This window comes from Aspergillus homomorphus (assembly GCF_003184865.1).
Source record: "Aspergillus homomorphus CBS 101889 unplaced genomic scaffold BO97scaffold_8, whole genome shotgun sequence".
NCBI lineage: Eukaryota > Fungi > Ascomycota > Eurotiomycetes > Eurotiales > Aspergillaceae > Aspergillus > Aspergillus homomorphus.
Window position 1 is genome coordinate 454,034 of NW_020291894.1, and position 19,196 is coordinate 473,229.

Below are 19,196 nucleotides of genomic sequence, written 5' to 3' on the forward strand. Positions count from 1 at the left end.
GTTCGCAATTCCTTCTTTCTTCTTGTGCAAATGTCACACACAATAACTCGACAACCTTTGCAAGACCATGCTGGCTGAGTATATACTATGCTCAGTCCATGCTACTCCTGCCAATGCTTAATGCTGCATCATGGCACAAATATTCAAACAAAAACATCGCTTCTAAAATTGCTAGAGCTCACCGCTGCCGAAATTCAACACCAGAGCGCGTGAGTGTGGACAGTGAAGCAAGATGAACTGTACAATCCTCACCCTACGGGGTGGGGGTTTCCCTGAACGATAGCCCGACCAGGACCCCATTTAACTATGGGAATGGGCGGTTGGGTGGTAACGACGGGAGACAATCGTAGAATACATGTAGCAGTTTATTAGATTCAGAATCAATTGATCATTCTTCGTTCATCTCTCATCAACAGTAGTCATAACATAAATCACTTATTTATCCTCCCACATCGCATCGGCATCTACACCGTCCCCAAAAGTTAGCACTCTCCCCAAGATCGAAGAAGTAAGAACATAAAACTCACCAGGATGCAACTCCGTCCCCTCCAACTCCGCCCTCTTCTCCCTCTTCGCCTTCCAATCAACCCCAAACTTCTCATCCCGCTCCCGACACAACTCCGCCATACCACCCGGCTTAGCCACCTTGACGCGCTCGTCAGACGTAAAGCTAAGCATCAGCTCAGGGGCGCCCATCGGCACAGCGTCTCCGCGATCAATCTGCCAGAAGTGATATGTTTTGCCATACAGGGGGATGATGTCCTTCATCTCGGCGGTCTCGGCGGCCTCCCACACAGAGGACGGCACGCCGCGCGGCGCAGGCATCACCAGCATGCCGCTCTTGACTTCGAACTCGTGCGTGTGCCACAGTTTGCGCTCCGAGGCGGGCAGCGTGTTGTAGAGTTTGGGCGTGATCATGTATTCGACGCCTAGGAGGCGGGCGTTCGGGGCGGGGCTGTCGTAGAGGAGGCATTGTCTTAAATCTTGGGGGCAAGTGTTGTTAGTGAGTGGGTTGGTTGTGGTGGTGAGTTTAGGGGAGTGTGATTTGGATACTAGGCGTATGCGCATGGCAGGGTAGGCGCAGACGCAGACGCAGACGCATACTCACCCTCCGTGATATGCGAACAGTAGTGATTCGCCTCCACACATCGGGTCTTGTCCGATGCGTAGACGTGAAATGCATTCAGGTGCGCGCAGATGTTCTTGACTGGCGCAAAGTCCTGCACCATGCCGGCGCCCGTCTCGAGCACGCGGCTTTTGGTGGTGAGAGGGTCGCCTGGGAGGTCGTTGTGCTGGCAAGACATGGTGTTTTGCTGAGAAGTGAATTGATTTCTTGAGAGTTAGTTGAGTTGAGCTTCGTTGGACTTGTAACAGCATCTGGCAAGAAGAGCTGGCACCTTCGTCGCTTCTATACTGTACAGCTCCATGTCTGACGTCACAATGATTGATGCATGTTACTTGGGTAAACATGGCATTTCAATCGGCGAAGTCGTTCGGACATCCCACTTCGGCGATTGAAAAGAAAGATACTTGTGTAATTTGCTGCGTGAAAGCTTGCTGGAGCGTCCTTGGACATGAGAAACAGCATGCAATGATGATGTAGGATGACACGGAGGGATAGATTGATACGGATTACGATAGCTGCAGCAGGTACTTCGGATCCCAGAAAGCGGAAAGACCATCACCCAGATTATTCAGATTGATGATTACTTGTACAGACTAGTTCCACCTACATAGCATTCTTCATCTCCCTCAACGCCGCCATGACCTCAACCGGGTCCGTCTTCCCAGTCTTCTTCTGGATCTCAGGGTCCTATCACATATTAGTCTCCAAGACTCCTAGAAGCATGTGCAATCGATACTCACATTCACACGCATGAAAACATTGTGAAGCTAAACATCGAAATCAGCCTTTGTCTCCCTTCAACCTCATACCCAAGAAACCTACCTTCTCATCCCCAATAGTAAACTTCCCCTGCGTCTCCTGATTCGCCTCAGCGAACGCATCCAGCCGCTTAATAGGCTCAGACTGCGAGACAGCCAGACAGAACTTGACATTGCCCTTGGTATACTCGTGTCCCGGCTACAACAAGTCAGTTACCATCCCATCCCATTCACCAGCCCACACCAACACCAACACCAACCAAGAGCAAAGGGGAGAGAGAGAGAGAGAGAGAGAGAGAGAGAGAGAGAGAGACGTACGTAAACCTTCGTATCATCCGGCAAAGCCGCCAGCGTCTCATTCAACGCCTTATGCATCTCAGGCGCCGTGCCCTCAAAGAACCGGCCGCATCCTACAAGCCACACACGCACCGTGTAGTCAGCGCACACAACCTTTCGTTACAAACTGGGACAAAGACACAGAATACAAACCTCCAATGAACAAGGTATCGCCCGTGAACACGACCTTCTGGTCCCCGTCCTGCATGAAATAGCAGATGCTATCTTGCGTGTGGCACGGGGTGTGCAGCGCCTTGACGGAGATGCGGTCGCCGATCTTGAACGTCTCGCCGTGGCCGGGCGTCTGCGTGACGGATTGGCAGTCCTTGCCGCCGATTACGGGCAGCTTGCCGAAGGTTTTGAGCTTGGGTCGGGTTAGTCACATCCTAGTGGTTTGAGTTGAAGGGGGTTGTTTTGTGCTTGGGAGTGGTCTGAGGGATGACAGACCAGCTCGTTGTTACCGCCGGCGTGGTCCCAGTGGCTTTGTGTTGGTGGGTGAGTGTTAGTATAGCTTCCCTGTTTGGTCTCTAGAGCTGAAGAGATGGGCATACTGGTGGGTGTTCACGATAGCCGTGAGATCTATCTTGCCGGCCTTAATTTGCGATTCCAGCTCGGGGATTACTCTAGCGCACGCCATTCGCGTCAGCTAAGCTGGTGCGTGATGCGTATGGCAGGCATGCAGCCCACGCTGCATTTTCACCTACTCGGGCGGATTGGCCGGGTCGATGATGACCGATTGTTTCGTGGGCTCGTCGGTCACCAGGTAGGCATAGTTGTTGCCCTTCCCGGTCCCTGGGCGAGAGTTTAGCTTGCGATCATGCGCAGTAGAGCATACTGAAGGGGAACTTACACATGGGAATCGATTGGATATGCATGGCTCTAGATGACGGTGCTTGAAATCTTGCAGGTTGGAATCTGGCAGCTGAGAAGATCGCTCTCGTGAAATTTAGGGACATGAGGGGTAAGCAGCAACGTTTGTTTTTGCGTAGCTGATTCGATGCGGGGTTGGGATTGTTAATCCATCATATGAATTATAAGCAATGATTGGGAATTACCTCATAGGTTCGTTGTCGGTCCCGCTTCAGCCACACGTGGCTAAGTCTACGCCTATCAACAACACCTTAGCATGAAAACAGACAAAATAGAAGATCTAGTTGGGTTACGGTAGAATGGTATCCGGTGCCTTTGGTATACACTACATGACCAGCGGGTATCTCATTCCAACTGCTTAGCCCCAGCCTTTTTCAGCGAATACAATACATCCGCACAGATGATGCCTTTCCTCCTCCTCACAGCAGACTCCACTCTCTCACTTGAGCGGCCCAATTCCTCACCCTCGAACGATGGCACTCCCTCATCCTGCCTCTCGGCCAATCTCTCCTTCAAGGACTCCGTCCAGTGGTTCCCACTCTGCTCACACACCGCCAGCATGTACGCATACGAGACCAGCCGTCTCCTGGACTCCCACTGCGCCGACCCCAAAATGTGGTCCAGCCACATATAGACGCCTTCACAGCGGGGATCGGTCTTCGCATCCTTGGGACGTGTCGTCAACGCCAATGCGTCCGCGAGCTCCTCCGTCAGACTCGACAAGAACGTCGGCTGCGCGTCCGCAATCATCTGTAATAATGGATCCCACTTGACGAATTGATTAACCATAGAGTCACCCATCCTATAACCCCGTCAGAACTTCTATCCCCACTGCCCGAAGACCAACACGTAGACCAAAAAAAAAGTGTGGGAGAGAACTCACCTCCGTCCAGCAGGGACCAACAACGCATCCTCCACCAAAACACTCGACAAAGCAGAAACACCCCGGCCCGAAGACCGACACATCGACACCACCTCCGCCGTAACGGCAGACAAATGCTGCTGCACCTTCCGTTTCTTCCGCGGCGGTTGCTGCTGATCCTCCCCGTCAGCCACGACCTGCTGGAGAGTACCCCGAAGAGCCGACTTGATCGGTTCAAGATCGACTTCTCCCTCGTCGTCGTCATCCTCGTCCTCGTCCTCGTCGCCCTCGGCGACACCCTCTGATCCAGCTTCAACAGGCACCCGTTGAGCCCCAAAGTCAGCAGCAAACTCCGTCTTGGCCCAGTAGTAATCCCACAGCCACTCCAGGGATCGCTGCGACGCATTCCGCAGCACCGTCAGCGACGGCAGCTCGCGATGCGTGGCCTCGTGCCGCAACTCCACGAACGAGGCGGGCAGGCCCAGGTCCAGGGCTCGCTGGAACATGGTCCTGCGCTGTCCGCCGAGTTTCGAGTCAACGAGACCCGTTACGAAGCTAGAATATAGAGATTGTCAATGCATTTTTCCATTCGTACTTCCGTAAAGAAGATAGAAAAAAGATCGAGTCTTCGGTAACATCTGCAGAAGACAGGAAACGCCCCACCCAGAAAAGAAAAGAAATTAGAAGCACAAAGTACATACCGACAGAAAGCCGCCGCATAGGTGGCTCGGATCGAGAAGATGGAATTCTTCTGCGCATCGTCATGGAGGATAGCATCCGTCAATAAGGCGGTCGCCTCGACGGGATGGGGGAGGTTGCCTCGCATTTTCCATGCGCTGACCTGTGGAGTGGCCGAGTTAGTTTTATCCTTTCTTTTCTTCATTGTCTCGCTGACATCCAATTGTATGTATGGAGGGATGTTACGACATATCAATAACGGTGGGCATAGTTCACGTACTGTGGCGCAGGCCTTGGATCGCAGGTCCGGTCCATCATATAGCGGCGGAGGGTAGAATTGATTCCGCACCACCAGTAATTGCGATTGCTCCTTCCACGGGGTGAAGATGACTTTGGCCATCTTGAGACTATCTCTCTGGCAATGCCTCGAATGGGTATCACTGAACCAATTCGCACGAGGTCTTCTTTTCTTTGCTGGTCTGGATTGACCTCAAATCTAGACCTTGTATGAAGGGCCGGTGATTTTATTCGACGGCAGAATGGTTTTTCCAGCCGAGGTGTCACCACGTGGACAGACACTGAGTCCGACTCTTCCCACTCCTTCAGCTCCCCCTTCCAACTGCTGTCTACTGAACATACATTCTGTACAAGATTCATCACCATCATAATCTGTTCATCAAATGTTTCATCCTTGAGGATGTTCTCATTCATTGGTGTCTGAACACCTAAGGATTCTCTAATACATAGTCGTCAAAATAAAAAGAAGAGAAAAGAACAAAACAGCTTCAATCAGCCTTCCCAGGGTATTTGGTACATGTAATCGCCGCGCCAGAAACCGAAAATGAACTCCACGCTATGCAATGCTGAATAGCGAATACAGGATAAAATCATAAAATCAAGAAAATGCTTCCGAGAATCAAATCCATCCATAACCATAATTCATACAGGGCTGGCTAGCCATATTGATGAGCGGCTGCGACCCGACCATCGCGGGTTGCTCAAAGTCATTCTCCTCAAAGAAGAATGATTTGTGCATCATGTTTGCGACAGGCTTGACGGGCTGCTGGAGCTGCGTCGGAACTGGAGCCGGACAGCTACCGTGGAGTGGCGCCTCGTCTTGGTTCTCAGGACCTTCATCGTCATCATCGTCTTCGTCATCTTCTTTGTCCTCCTCCTCGTTCGCTGAAGGTGTGAAGGTCTCTTCCAGCTTCAAGCCCTTGCCGGACAGGCCCAGAAGTGAAGTCTCCGTCAATGCTTCGGGGTTGCTGTAAAGGCCCATGCCAACGAGCTCGTCTTCCGGGTCAAGCTTGTTGGATAGCGCATCGGCCTGCGTGGAGCAATCATCATCCGGGCGCTGGATGGGAAGGAACTGGGGGGTCGCTGGGCCCGTCAGGCAGCCTGATGATGGCACACTCTCGTCATAAGTCGAGTCGGCGACGTAGGCGGGAGGCATGCTGTTGTGCATGGAAGCCATGTCGAATGACCAGCAATCAGACATGGGTTCTGCCACGGCGGGCATCGTCGAGGTATTACTCCATGAGACAGGCTCCTCTTGAACGAAGGCAGGTTGCTGAAGCGGCAATTGATCTTGCATCCCAGTGAAGAATGGAAGTTCCTCGACATACGAGGACAGCATGTCGTTGCCTTCCATCACAGCAGGGGCGGTGGAAAGTGGCTGAGGGCACATGTCGACGGCGGCGAAGCTGTCCAGAGTGGTCGAGTTCGCAAAGTACGGAGCTGTCGAGTAGGTGGTAGGGTCCACGACCGGATGCCAACTCATCGGACGGGTGCGACTACTTCTGCAAAAGGCAGACGCCAAAGCAGCAGGGTTGAATGGGGCTTGGTAGCCAGGGTACATAGCCGAACTGTGAGGCATGGTCGTGGTCCTCCGTCTGCCAGCAGAGGCAGGACTGTTGCCGGCACTGCGGGGTTTCGTCACCCGTCCAGTCTGCTTTGGTTTAGGAAAGGCATGGATCATATCGCGAAAGGTCGAAGAGCGCATGCATGGTTGGTTGTTTGAGGCCCAAACTGGGTCGGCGAATGAGGCTTGCGGTTGCCAGCAATTGGCCATTGAGAATATGTGTGGGCGGTAGAGCTATGGAAGAAAGGATAGATACGATCCTGAGAAGGAGGTGATGGTCAATCGTGAAGAGTGAGGTTGAGGTTGAGGTTGAAGAGGTGGTGGTGGTGATGGTGGGCGTGAACATCCATAGATATAAGGAAGGCAGGACGGGGCAGGAGGATCTCCGCTTATGAGTATCAAATACGGGATAGGACCCATGGATGACTGCAGGAAGCAGTAAGAAGGATCTCCGAAGTGATAGACTGGGGTTCGAGACTTATCATCCACACAGATGACACAGGGGGCATGAGGGTCACAAGGCGTTGAGGCAAGGTACGGGAAGCAAGTGCGTGCGTACTTGGGCTAAGGGTAGCCAGTTCCAGTCCCTTAGCTTGGACCCAGATAGTTCGGATGGATAGTTAGATTGTTCGGCAACGGCAACAGCCAAAGAAGTCTAAAAGAGGCAGGGAAAGGACGAGGGAGGGAATATAGTTTTTAATTAATTAATTTTCTTGTAGAAAAGAAAGGAAAAGGAACCTAATTGGGAAAGGGTGATACATGGGCGCTGTGGAACGTAGCCTATGTGAGTATGTATGTACATGGGCACACATTACTTGATCTACCATCCGCCCCAGTTCCACGATCCATTCGGGTTACTAACCACTACAGGTGTGAAGTATTTAAAAGTGTAAAAGAGGGATGGATAGAAAGACACATGTTGGGATTTGGGATGACACGACGTTGACACTAACGAAAACAGCCTAGTCCAGGCTATTGTAGGTTTAGTTGATGATTTAGTTTAGCTTAGATTAGTTGAGTTTCGATGAGTTAGGTTTAGTTTGGTTTAGTCTAGTCACAGGAGACCAGGGCAAGAAGCAAGACATGGGATGGAGAATTGGCTGGTGAGGGATGGATGGGATGGACCACGGCTAGGGAAGGAAGAAGGAACGAAGGAAGAAAGGAGTGAACGGTGATTCAGATGAGCCCATGCCACAGTGCCACTCGATGTGTAGCTCCACTTCACCTGTCTTGAGCCGGAGGCAAAAATGCCTTCTGGGCTACGGATCCATGGATAAGGGAGCGTAGAAGAGAATGGGAGATGGGGGGGGGGGGGGGGGCGGCGGAAGAGGAGGTGACGATAGATGATGATGATGGTGAAAGTGTGGAAGTGTGTCCTATCCAAGTGGGGAAGAAGACTCTCAATGTTGTTAGTGGGGATGATCAAACCCATTGGCCGGTCAGTACTCAGTAGTCAAGTTAAGTAAAGGTGATGGACACGGTCATGGAGACATGGACATGCAGTCCACCGTCTAACAATGGGGAAAAAATAAGAGAAAATAAATTAATTTAGAGTATCCCAATAAAAAAGAGCATACAGTAGGAAAAAAAAAAAGGAAACCGGGGCACAGACACAGAGATCATCATTGGATGGGAAACTGAAATCGGAGGGGCTCTAGCCAGGGAATCCCAAGCCAAGCCACCAGCAAGCACCACAGCAGCAGCAGCAGAGATCATGGCCGGGATGGGAGTGGAAGTTAAAGAAGGAACCAGAAACTGGAACAACGGAGTAGTCCAAGAGACTGGGACATGCCGAAACTAACCCAAACTAATCTAAACTTTCGCTACCGCGCAGTAAGGCCCGAGAGGAAGGGAGTGAGCCCCATGGCCAGTCAGTCAGTCAGTCAGTCAGTCAAGCAGGCAAGCAGTCTGGGGCTAAATGGGAGCAAGCCACACTAGTAAGTTAGTAGTGACTTTAGTTACCTTACCATACACACCTTTCACCTTTCACCTGCGACTTACGAGTAATGGATCATCAGCAGCCTGCATCGCTGCCTTCTCCTACTGTACTCATTCTCCTCTTTCTTGTCCGGGATTGGATGGTGGCTACTCACGGAGTAATGTGTGATCTGTTACATCGGCAGAGACTGCCCAAACCAAACCACTTGGTTCGTCACAAAATGTACTGCTGCTGTTGCCTCAGACATCCACACACACACCCATAGACGGCATAGGGGTACGGTAGGTAATACTGTACTGCCGTGTAATGTCCGTAGTTGATTACGCACCCTTCGTTCCGCCTCCCTCAATCATCATCTTCTTCTTCCCCCGTGCAATGCCGGATGCTCACTCAGCTCAGCTTCAATGTCGGCTTACCAGGGATAGACAGATAGGATGTACCAGTCACTGGCCTGCATTGGGTCATATTGTCTGTCTGCCTAGCAGGGGGACTGTTGGCCTAGCTAGCTAGCTAGCTAACTACCACCTACCTAATACCTATCTACTGTACTGTACGTCCTAGTCCGCAGAGCGCACACGCACGACTCGCACATACCTTCCAGCATGGATCCATCCATCCCTAAGCCTCCTCCCAAGTCCGTCTACGTACGACGACGGTTCGACCGACCATCTACCCATCCAACCGCCCGCTCCGGAGCGATAGACGCCAGGGGACGAAGGAACAGGGGACAGGTAGTTAAGACGAATGTCTTAGTCATTGAGAGGAATACCTCAAGTTGGCAACCTTAGCGGCGAGGATAGCCTGCAAATGACCCACGATCCGACCAGATCATCATCAATCATCACTGACTGTGACCAAAACTTGGAGTTTTGTTACAAGTTGCAACGTTTCCGTAAACGTAAGTCAACCGTGCCCCCCTTCCCAACTCTCACTCAGTCTTGTCTCTGGTCTCGGGCTCTCCTGTCCTCCTGTCTGATCTGATTTCCGTGTCAGCACTAAAGCCACCTCTGTATTACATTAATTACTTACACATGCTCCCTCCTCTCATCCCCTCCGTCTCTCTCTCGCTCCCTCCCCCTTCATCCTCAATCTCCTCGTTCCTTGTCAACCTCCTCTTTGAAGTCCCGTTGTTTGTTCCCCACAAGTTCACCGTTTTCATCGCGTCACAGCGCCCGTTACGCAAGGGTTACAATAATGTTGAAAACGTCCCTTTTCCCATCCCCCCCCCCATCCCTCTTTATCCTGGATCAACTTGTAGGAAGACCAAGCCTAAGCCTGGACCTGAGTACTCTAGCCAGCCCCAGCTCGGCACTTACACCCAGCAAACAAGCAAGCAAGCAAGCAAAGCACGTATCATTCCGACCAAGAGAGCCTGCCAGCCCTTAGTTGCTAAACAGGTGCACGATCCAGATGCCAATGGATCCAATTCCCTCTTTCTGGTTGAACGAGAACCCACCCACCCCAATCGCTCCGTTCTTGTCGCCTTGTCATGGGCATCACCGGGCGCATAGTTATACTTTCTTCTGTCCAAGACACTACACCTTATGTTTCTTAGGCTTTGTGCTTCTATTCCTGTCCAACCAATGGCTCCCCTTCGGGAATCAACGATCTTTCGCCTGTGCTTGACAGGCTACTACTACTACCACTACTACCACCACACTATCAATCAACACCTCGTAAACCTTGAATTCCTAACATGGAAGTTTGGGGCGGATGCAGTGCGTGGTCAGTCGGTCGGTCAAACCGACCCCCTCTCTTCCACTAGTTGGGACCTAAACACAACCAAGCTATTTAGGGGGCGGTGGGCGTTTTGGAAGGAACCGGGCTTCTCACTCTTTTTGGTGGGAGATAGACTAATACGCTCGATCATTATTATGAGGGAAAGTTGATAACGCTTGGTCCTTAGGAACTTAAGCAGAGATGGCAGATGCCAAGAATCGGTCTCTTATCACTTGACTTACGGAGTACATACCTGGACAATGTTATGAGCTTTTTGCCTTGGCCAAGTTCAATCCCCACACTCAGCTCGGCGCTCGCCCGTTGAGTTGTTCAGGTTGTTAGTAATCCTTATCGATCGGCCGGTTCTATTGCCTTGTGGATCACATGTACATGTACATGTACATGTACCTATCGTATCATGAAGACGCCGGATACTTGGGTGTGTATGTGTGACTGAGACGAAGCGGAAAAGACGGAGGATCCGATGTGGGATCAGCAGAGACAAAACCCGCTCGACCCGGGCAAATGCCAGATGCAAAATTTTGAACCGGAAGGAATGAATGACGGGAAGGGAGGGGACAGACGAAAAGAACTTGGAAACACCGCTTTAGAGCTGAGCCTGGAGCGGGAAGGTCGGCTATGGAGGAGGAGAGGATGACAACATCTGGCATATCTTCAATCTCGCCATAAATTGCTCACATAGGCTCGCAATGAAAAGCCCTGTTGAGAGAGAATGCGAGCGGCGCCGGTGGGCGCGAAGACTACGGGATGATGGGGAGATTATGGAGCACATCTGCCAGAGTATTTCCTATAGTTACTGCAACCCAGTCACAGATTGACTAGCTCGAGAGCGAGAGAGAGAGAGAGAAAGAAAAGAGCGCTAGGTTGCCGCCGTGTGCCATTATGACGAGTCCCAGCTGCACGCCCCAGCAGATGGTGCTCCGCAACAAGTCTCCGAGCAAATGACTGCCGGACTATGTAACCAACTAATGATTGGACTCCTTCATAAGTAGTTCGATGATATGAACAAAGGGGGCGGAGGATTAATCCATTGATTAATTTGTACAAAGAGTGAAGGATGGAGACCATTTCCAGAACAAGGGTTGCTACCGGACTGGACCGGATTCCAACTCGACTTTACCATTCCTGGTTAGAGCCCGGGAGGGCCCTCCTCCAGGTACCTGAAGGCTGAAGGCTGAAGGCTGAAGGGCCGAGGTCTTTTGGTCTTAGTACATTTCGTTTTTATCTTTTCTTGGTTTTTTGTTTTATTTTTGCTCTCTGGATTTTATTTTCAACCTTTTTTGGTTCCCTTTTTCGACCCTCTTCCGCTATCTGCCTGGAAAATTGGTCTTCAAGCGAAAGTGCCTAACCCCGTCTGCATCGGGCCAAAGAAGTGGGTAGGGAGAAGAGATGGAGAGGGCCAAATGAACAACTCACCGTACAAGCAGTAGCTTCTTGAGTCCCGTCAAGAGATAATCAACCCGCTTTTGTAACCGATGATCAGATTCGTAAGCCGCATCATCGACGAAATAAAATAAAATAAAAATGTCACCCAGAATTCCTGATCGGCTTCTCAGAGCAGGGAACACAACCCGTCGGTAGTTAGTCGAACCTGCCCCTGTCCCAATTCCAAGCCATGTCCAGCTCTCCGGGGGGGGGGGGGGGGGAAGAGGCGTTGAGTTTCCTTAGTCACGTCGCCTGGGCTGGAACCTAAAAAGAGCAAACGGCCGAATGAACGGCCCGGCAGACATTCAGAAAAGCTCCGTGCGACGGACTGGGCGGATGTAATCTAGACTACATCATATCATTCATTGAACACAACTGATCGGACAATTGAGATCATCGCCCGGCTCTGACTACAAATCAGAACCCGGAGATTACAGGAGGGGCCATCCGAACGCATGTGCAGGGCCCACCGGACTGCAGGGGGGACTGTGCAAAAGGAAAGAAAATAGAGGAACGAACAAGATTCCAGAAGGTCAGGGGTCAGCTTGTTCCTCGCTGACGGGTGTTCGAATGGGGCTGAGAGGGGCAAAAATGGAAAGAATGAGAGAGAGAGAAATAAAAAAAGGAAGAATTTGGGGTGAACATTGAACAAAAAGGCGCCATTTTAGTCAAAGTGGATCTTTCAATGTCTCCGAATCTCCGTCATCGCTGCGGCAGTCGGCCGGGGTTTCCTTAGGAAGTTTTACATGTCGCTGACTCTGGGTCTGAGAAGGAGAAGGTATGGGAATTAGTCAGATGGGCAACGTGTTCCAGCCTGGGCCAAAGAACGATGATGTACGAGACTCAGTACCAACTTGGAACTACTCCTGCCGAATCCCTTGGTGGTCGCGGTGACTTATTGCCTGTTTGCTATAGAGCATTCCATGCTTGATCTGAGATAGTTACAAGCATGGGGAGTTCCACAAGTCAGCTCCTCTCAGCACAAATCCTGTAGACCAGAGTTATGTTGTACTGGTACTCTGAACTCTGACGCGAATTCTACTGTCACCTACGGTACCAGATTATTGCGTCGACGCCCGTACTTCATACGTGCTGATCATTACCGACAGCAGACCCGCTCCTCCGCTTGCAGACAGCCAGCGAAAGGTTGGGGACTCAAGCACTAGCGATCGGGCGCGGTACAGCCCTGCGTTGGCGTTGATTGTCTATGCGTTTGGCGCTTACCGAGAAACAGTCTTGTCGTGTTCGGACTTCGATCAACCAACAGTTTGGATCGGCTTTGGCTCGGTTTGAATGCACCATGTTAAAGGAAGGCAGGTATGTCACATCGCTCACTCGCAATGAGTGCCTTCTTTTTGCTACTACATGAGTGGGATGTGGGCCTGCCAATCTTCATCGACCTCCACGCAGTCGATCTTTTTACCAAGATTCGAGCTCTGTAACGCTGCTCTTCTTACTCAAGTACTCATGTACTCAATGGCGGCTATCAGGGTGGCGAGGATGCGATGGAGTCATGGGAGCGGCCCCCCCAGCCATCGATATCGGATGATTAGATCAGAGAGCATCCTGCTGTGCTACTGGTCTGAGTCTCTACTCCTGAAACAAACACCGGATTGGAGATTAATCAATATCGACATTGATCCATCTGCATGGTGCCCTAGCTTCTCCATAACCAGACCGACGCCTAGCTCATGTACACGGCTCAATTCAGAAACCAGCAAAATAGCGGTCGCCGCCCGAGACACAGGGCGATACATGAGCGGTCTCAGGTCGGAGAAAGTTCACCCTGGCAGGATCGACCAACGACCAACTTCCAGTTTATGAAGATCGCGGTTTAGCCGATCGTTTTTGTCGCCTCCCCGTCACTCTCACGAGTCACAACACCGCGATAAAATGTCTTAGCTTCCCCGCCTCGGTTGTTCGCGCGTTGAGATAGTTGATTCGATTGCTACTACTAATCAATATGCACTAACGTAGTGGCTTTAAATTAGGTCCGAGCGTCCAGGGTTCTGCTACTGGGGAAATGTTTCGCCTGTCTATAGTGACATGTGTGGCTTCGTAATAGGAGAAGCTGGGATCTGGTACTATTGACGATGCCAGCAGCAACATGCAAGATCCATGGTCGCTCTCTCGAGAGCCTCGCATCCTGCGATGTGTTGGTTGACAGGTTCAGTCCGCACTCAAGCCTCTCAGCGACTGCCTTGCTTCATCAAACGAAGAATACAGAGGCTGGAGCACGGGGCTGCAGTTTGAGCTCAGATCAAATCCGCAGCGTTGCGGTGGATCGTGACAGCAGAGCAACCCCAATCGCTTTTGCTTGTTTCTCATGATAATCTCGACTGTACTCATCCACGAAGCTAATCAAAGCCTCGCTCACCATCATTTATGGCACAGCCCACTAGCCTCAAAGAATCCTGTTGCCTTCGGCTTGAGGGCTTTATAGCCAGTATAGAAAAAGCCCTGCGTACTAGCAGAGAAAAATTGGCCGCGTGCCCTGACTGACACCACGATGCCTGAGCTCGTCATGTAACACTTGACCAAGCAGATCGCGCGGCAGGGTACGATTGAACTGAACATAGCCCTCCGTGATTACGTATGGGGACCTCAAGGTGACTACCACTTGAGTGGGTCATGGCTAGGTGCAGCAACAAAGACTGTCGAGCCTGCTCGGACTTCGGACTTCCTCATCAGCCAAAAAAGACCAGCCCTTGAACGAGATGTTGGGTGCATATGAGAGCGATTCAAAGGTGTTATCCATTATCCGCCACATAATGGACATGCGCAATACTATCCGCAATCAGTGATATCCCTCACAGGTGAGTACAGATTGCAATGAATGGGAAGTATCTGCAGGCCGCCATGAGTCAAATGGCATACATAAGTCCATGCATGCACTGCATGCATGGACGGGGACCAGAATAAGGTGTTTTCCGCCCAGCGAATTACGTCGCCCTGGGGCCGGGGGCCCCAGCAGTCTCAATCTTGTTGCGCCGACGCCCAGGATATGCCCGATGGTAAGCTGATTGCGCTCATTGAAAACAGACCAGACAGGTCAATCTCTCTTGTCTCACCACGGAAGCGCCCAATCGTTAGGGGATGCGATATAGGTGTGTATATGAGTACAAGTACTGTACAGCACATATGATCGGCAGCATTCTGAATGTAGGCTCCTAGAATGGACGCCTGCCCCTCAGTACTGCCAATATTGCTGCAGCATTCTTGCTATTAATTATTGCATTGTTCAGATCTAAGTAGGGTCCAAGGTATCACAGAATGTGGTCAGTGCTTAGGTTTGTCCTACATGTCATCGGGCCAGCAAGATGCAACCAATCAATGGGAGATACAGTGGAGGGGGTCTGGAACCCTAATCCTGGTCTATTACTAGACTACAGAATCGACCTCCCTCCCAGGTCGTCTAAGGTACCTAAAGTGGGTGCATTATATGGAGGAAGGCAAAGACTGCAACATGACTGGGTAGACTGTCAGGCCACCACTCACTTTCACAGTGTGACTGTGTCAGGCATGCATAGTTTGATGCGGGCAAGGGGAGTCTTCCGGGAGCGACAGACATGCAGCCTTTGCAGAGAGCAGCGAACGGATTGTGGAGACCACCTGACCGGCTGGGACTTGGACTTGAGTTCCAGTGCACCATTCATTGCCTTAAAGGCGGCTGCTTCAGCCTATTGTCTGTCTGTCTCCTTGGGAGGGGGGCACTTTTAGCATCCTTAACATCGTCAATACTACTATCACCACCACAATTACGTCCTCCTGATGTATCATCGCCGTCACCCTTGGAAGGTGGTCTCCGCAGTTGCTTACGCGATACCTTACTCCGTAAGTAAGCAGACCTAGTCTAGGGATACGAGGCGCCTGGTCGTTTCACTGCCCCTGGCAACCCGGATCTAGTCAGCTGTCCGAAAACACTTCGATCTCCATCCCTACTGGGTGGGGAGTAGAATCAGCGGATCCCACTTATCCCTGAGAACACGATGCCGGGACGTGACTGCCATTGCAGGGCAATCGCGAGATGGGGCAGAGCGAACTTCGAAGACCAAAAGAATAGAAGAAGGAAAGAAAAAAGCGAATTCGAATGGAAACTATATCCACATTGACAGATCACTATTTAAGGATCGGCCGTAAATCGCACCAGACCCGACGCACCGTGACCCGACTACAGTCAATGATAGTCGCCGCGGGTTCCACCAATGTATTACCGGAACAGGCAACGAATTCAAACCACCTACTGCACCACCACCTGCAGGCACTTACAGTACTGGGCACTCCCCACATTGTTTGGCTGCTGTTGAGCAACCTGAGGAGTTACTGTTGCTGCTGCTGTTGCTGCTACTGCTTAAGATCCTGGCTGCATTGTCACAATCGATCAAAGTGGGGAAATCGAACACTCTCTCTCTCTATCTCTCTCCTTTCTCTGTGTCCCTGTTTGCCCGCATCGAGAGAGAATTTGCCTTCTACTAAGCTACTGTTACTCCTGTACACCGTAGAACGAGGGCGGGGGAGGGGGAAAATTAGCTGAGGTTTAATTCCAATTTGGCATTATTCCTCATTCGCTTGCATCTGCATTTTTGCCTCCCGTCAGCGCCCATCAATCGGATTCTCGGACCCTCATTCGCGAGGGATTCGCCGATGCGCATCGGCAAGCGACGGGTTCGATAAAATATGGACACTATGATCATGCTCCACTAATCCACTCATCTGGGGGTCGAGAGTCACTTAGTCAACTACCAATGAAGACTGTTCAAGACGTCTGACCGTTGGTGGGGTCAGGCTAGTGTGTCCCATCGAGCAAATGATGCGACAGAAATCCACCATCTTGTCAACCCGGGGGGGGGCAGCAGGTCCACTTTATCAAGCCGGTCTTGCCATGCCATGGGATCTGTATCTAGCTTGGGGCTTGGGGTGGGAGAAGGGAGGGGGGTTACGGATAGTCGGGTCGCAGACGGACGTTGGTTCTGGCGGTAAAGCCCAATAACCCTACTGAATGCGGTAAGGTGGGTGTCTGTTAGGTTGTTTCTTGTCTCTTCAAGTGAACGCGCTTAGTCCGGCCGGAGTCATGCGCCGTGTTCTTGAGTCTTGAGTCTTGAGTCTTGAGGCCTCTCTCTCTCTCTCTCTCTCCTCTCACCGCAGCCCTGTTCCACTTCCGAGGTCCATGTCACTCACTCACTCACTAACTGCTCTCATATCCACTCCGACTCAAATTAGCCTTTTTACATGGGCAGTGGTTTTTTTTTTTTCTTTTCTCCTTGAGTGAGGCTTGGACGATGATTTCTTTCTTCCCTTCGTGCTAGTCATCTCGTCGTCTCCTTCTTCCCATCTGGGATAAGGTCGACCATTGTCTGGGTCTGGGAGGATTCCGTAGAAGTTTAGAACCCCAAGTCCAAGATCCATCGTATGGACCACCGTATTTCGTTCGGGCGACTGGAGTTCGGAAAGCCACATGGCTGACTATGCATCCCGCTTCAAATAGTCCACTCCACTCATCTGGGACCTCTTCTTCTTTTAGGTATTTTTGGGGGCCTGCTGATCGATTGATTGATTTTTTCGCTGTTTCGCTGCCGCCGGTCTGGGGTCGGAGTATGTAGGTAAGGTACGGCAAATAGGAAACGGTCTACCAATGCAAAACCGAGGCGTCCGTCTGGTGAGTGAGTAATCCAGCCGGAAAGAAGACAGACAGACAGACACATCCGAATCAATTCGCATTCAACTCCTTGACATGATCCTTGTCTCTGTGTTTATCCTTGTGCTTTTTCGCGGGGGGACCAAGAAAACAAAAAGGTAAAAACAAGTTTTGCAAGGCCCGTGTCAGTTCGAAGAGGTCAGTTCAGGAATCATCTGTAAAGTGTAAACGAATGAGGGGGCAAGAATCCAAACGGGAGCCGCGGGAGTTTGACCGGCGGGAATCTCGAGCAGCAGCAGCAGTTTTTCTAGTCTATTGATTATTTTAGGGCAGTGGATCCCGGATTATTCGGTGGCTGGCAACATGGCACGTTGTCGGTTGATGACGATCTCTTTTCCCCCTCCTCCTCGGCATTAATCTATAGAACGAAGGTCAAAGATGGAAACGGAAAGGAGTGGCTGACTGTGGCTTTGGACCTCTGTGCCATGTTTACTTCCTTAGTCGTACTGAATAACTAGATCGCGGACCTTGGCTCGTTTGGGGAGGGGAGTTTATTGAACCTTCGCTATAGCCTATAGGTAAGCAAGACTAGACAAGTTCGTTGCTTGTGCTTGTGTGCTGTTTGTTTCCTCATGACACCTTTCGAGTTCAAGCTCATTCCCCGGAAACCATGGTTGAGTGCCGCTCTCTCCGGGCAATGCTCGATGGGCGTCTGGACTACGCATGTGCCGTGTGCTTGCTTGAGGGAGAGAGAAGGAGATGTGGGGAGGAGGGGGCAAGGGATGAAGACGTTGCAACAACGATCGATCAATCAATCATTCCATGTCTCTTATCCTGGCTGTGGCTGGAATCTGTTCGGCTCCCTGCAGATCTCCTGGTGATACGAATGATGACACAACCAGACACTAACCAACTAGTTAACTAACTATCGTTCGGGGGGAAGTTGCTTGAGAATGTGGACGGAACTGCATTGATCACCATGTGGTCGAAGTGGCAACTTCTTTTCTCTACCGCATTTACTTTTCCCTTCCTCCATCCTTTCTTTTCGCCTCATGGGGATGGAAGGCCCTCCTCCTGGTAAATGGATGCTGCCGGATCTCCATCCATCCAGCACAGCCCGTTCGTATCCAGAACCGCCAATTCCAATCCCGCGATGTTCGACCGACGGATGGATCACTCTTAGGCATCATCATAACTCATCTCTCTCGGAGCGGAGCATCGCAACATCAACATGAGACAATTGCGTCTCTGGTGTTACGTGGACTGGGACTTCACGATGCCGAAGTCCTTAGAATGGCCCTTGTGTGTGTTCTAATAATAACGAGCGGTTCGCGGGTCTCTCTCATCTTCTCTCCAGATGCCGGGCAGAGCCATAGTTAACAGCTTGCTTGCTTGGCCAGCCAGCCCCAAGCCCCCCTCCCTCCCTACAGTATGGTTGTAAATCGATGTTGCAGATGCAAGTAAGTGGTTACTGTGATTGTTCGCTTTATCGCTCCAGACCTAGTCATGATGGGAGCAAGGTCGCTCTGTTCTTTGTTGGTGGGACATGTGTAACGTGAGATGCCGGCAGAGCTTGCTGGGTAGAGCTGTTTCGGAGGCTTAATGGGCCCCCCATGATGCAGGGTCCTTTCTTCTGCTAGGAGGGTTGAGTTGTTTCGAGGTGTTTGATGCTTTCTGGATGGGCGTCGTCGCCGTGGTTTGATGGCGCTCGTCCCATGTATCCTGCAAGGACGCATTGGAAAATGCCCCGGTTATCACTTCATATCCATTGATTGGTATCTGAGGGTACTGGGTGTTTGTATGTATGTAGCTATCGTCACGATTGGTATGTGAATGCAGTAGTTTGATGCTTGGATTATGTATTCAAGCTTGATTCTATGGGTAAGTAGGGATGAGTTTGCTTTTCGATGCTCATCATGCACCTGCTCTAAACGGGGGCGGAGATACCCGGTGTCAGGAAATATAT

General features: G+C 51.1%; 5 protein-coding genes across 5 annotated transcripts; 2 read left to right on the forward strand and 3 right to left on the reverse strand.

The window, feature by feature from the left end:
- Positions 1–403: 403 nt before the first annotated feature.
- On the reverse strand, positions 404–1,365 carry BO97DRAFT_364857 (OBAP family protein). The gene is made up of 3 exons (XM_025692558.1): positions 1,109–1,365; positions 528–983; positions 404–464 (listed from the first exon to the last, which is right to left on the reverse strand). Exons 1-3 carry the CDS (start codon positions 1,302–1,304, stop codon positions 436–438), a joined length of 681 nt encoding a protein of 226 aa, XP_025553771.1. The 5' UTR covers positions 1,305–1,365; the 3' UTR covers positions 404–435.
- A 318-nt stretch (positions 1,366–1,683) lies between these two features.
- On the reverse strand, positions 1,684–5,127 carry BO97DRAFT_476516 (Metallo-hydrolase/oxidoreductase). The gene is made up of 13 exons (XM_025700487.1): positions 4,911–5,127; positions 4,654–4,793; positions 3,974–4,507; positions 3,534–3,892; positions 3,071–3,112; positions 2,925–3,012; positions 2,772–2,843; positions 2,668–2,701; positions 2,374–2,584; positions 2,203–2,294; positions 1,949–2,083; positions 1,867–1,893; positions 1,684–1,813 (listed from the first exon to the last, which is right to left on the reverse strand). The coding sequence occupies exons 1-13, from the start codon at positions 5,028–5,030 to the stop codon at positions 1,730–1,732; spliced, it is 1,938 nt and encodes a 645-aa protein (XP_025553772.1). The 5' UTR covers positions 5,031–5,127; the 3' UTR covers positions 1,684–1,729.
- A 183-nt stretch (positions 5,128–5,310) lies between these two features.
- BO97DRAFT_441611 (uncharacterized protein) lies at positions 5,311–7,120 on the reverse strand. The gene has a single exon (XM_025698184.1). The coding sequence runs from the start codon at positions 6,699–6,701 to the stop codon at positions 5,547–5,549; it is 1,155 nt and encodes a 384-aa protein (XP_025553773.1). The 5' UTR covers positions 6,702–7,120; the 3' UTR covers positions 5,311–5,546.
- A 1,864-nt stretch (positions 7,121–8,984) lies between these two features.
- Positions 8,985–10,076, forward strand: BO97DRAFT_404151 (uncharacterized protein). Its single transcript, XM_025694901.1, has one exon. The coding sequence runs from the start codon at positions 9,462–9,464 to the stop codon at positions 9,939–9,941; it is 480 nt and encodes a 159-aa protein (XP_025553774.1). The 5' UTR covers positions 8,985–9,461; the 3' UTR covers positions 9,942–10,076.
- A 2,622-nt stretch (positions 10,077–12,698) lies between these two features.
- Positions 12,699–13,602, forward strand: BO97DRAFT_274023 (uncharacterized protein). Its single transcript, XM_025691008.1, has 2 exons — positions 12,699–13,490; positions 13,587–13,602. The coding sequence occupies exon 1, from the start codon at positions 12,961–12,963 to the stop codon at positions 13,417–13,419; it is 459 nt and encodes a 152-aa protein (XP_025553775.1). The 5' UTR covers positions 12,699–12,960; the 3' UTR covers positions 13,420–13,490; positions 13,587–13,602.
- Positions 13,603–19,196: the final 5,594 nt, after the last annotated feature.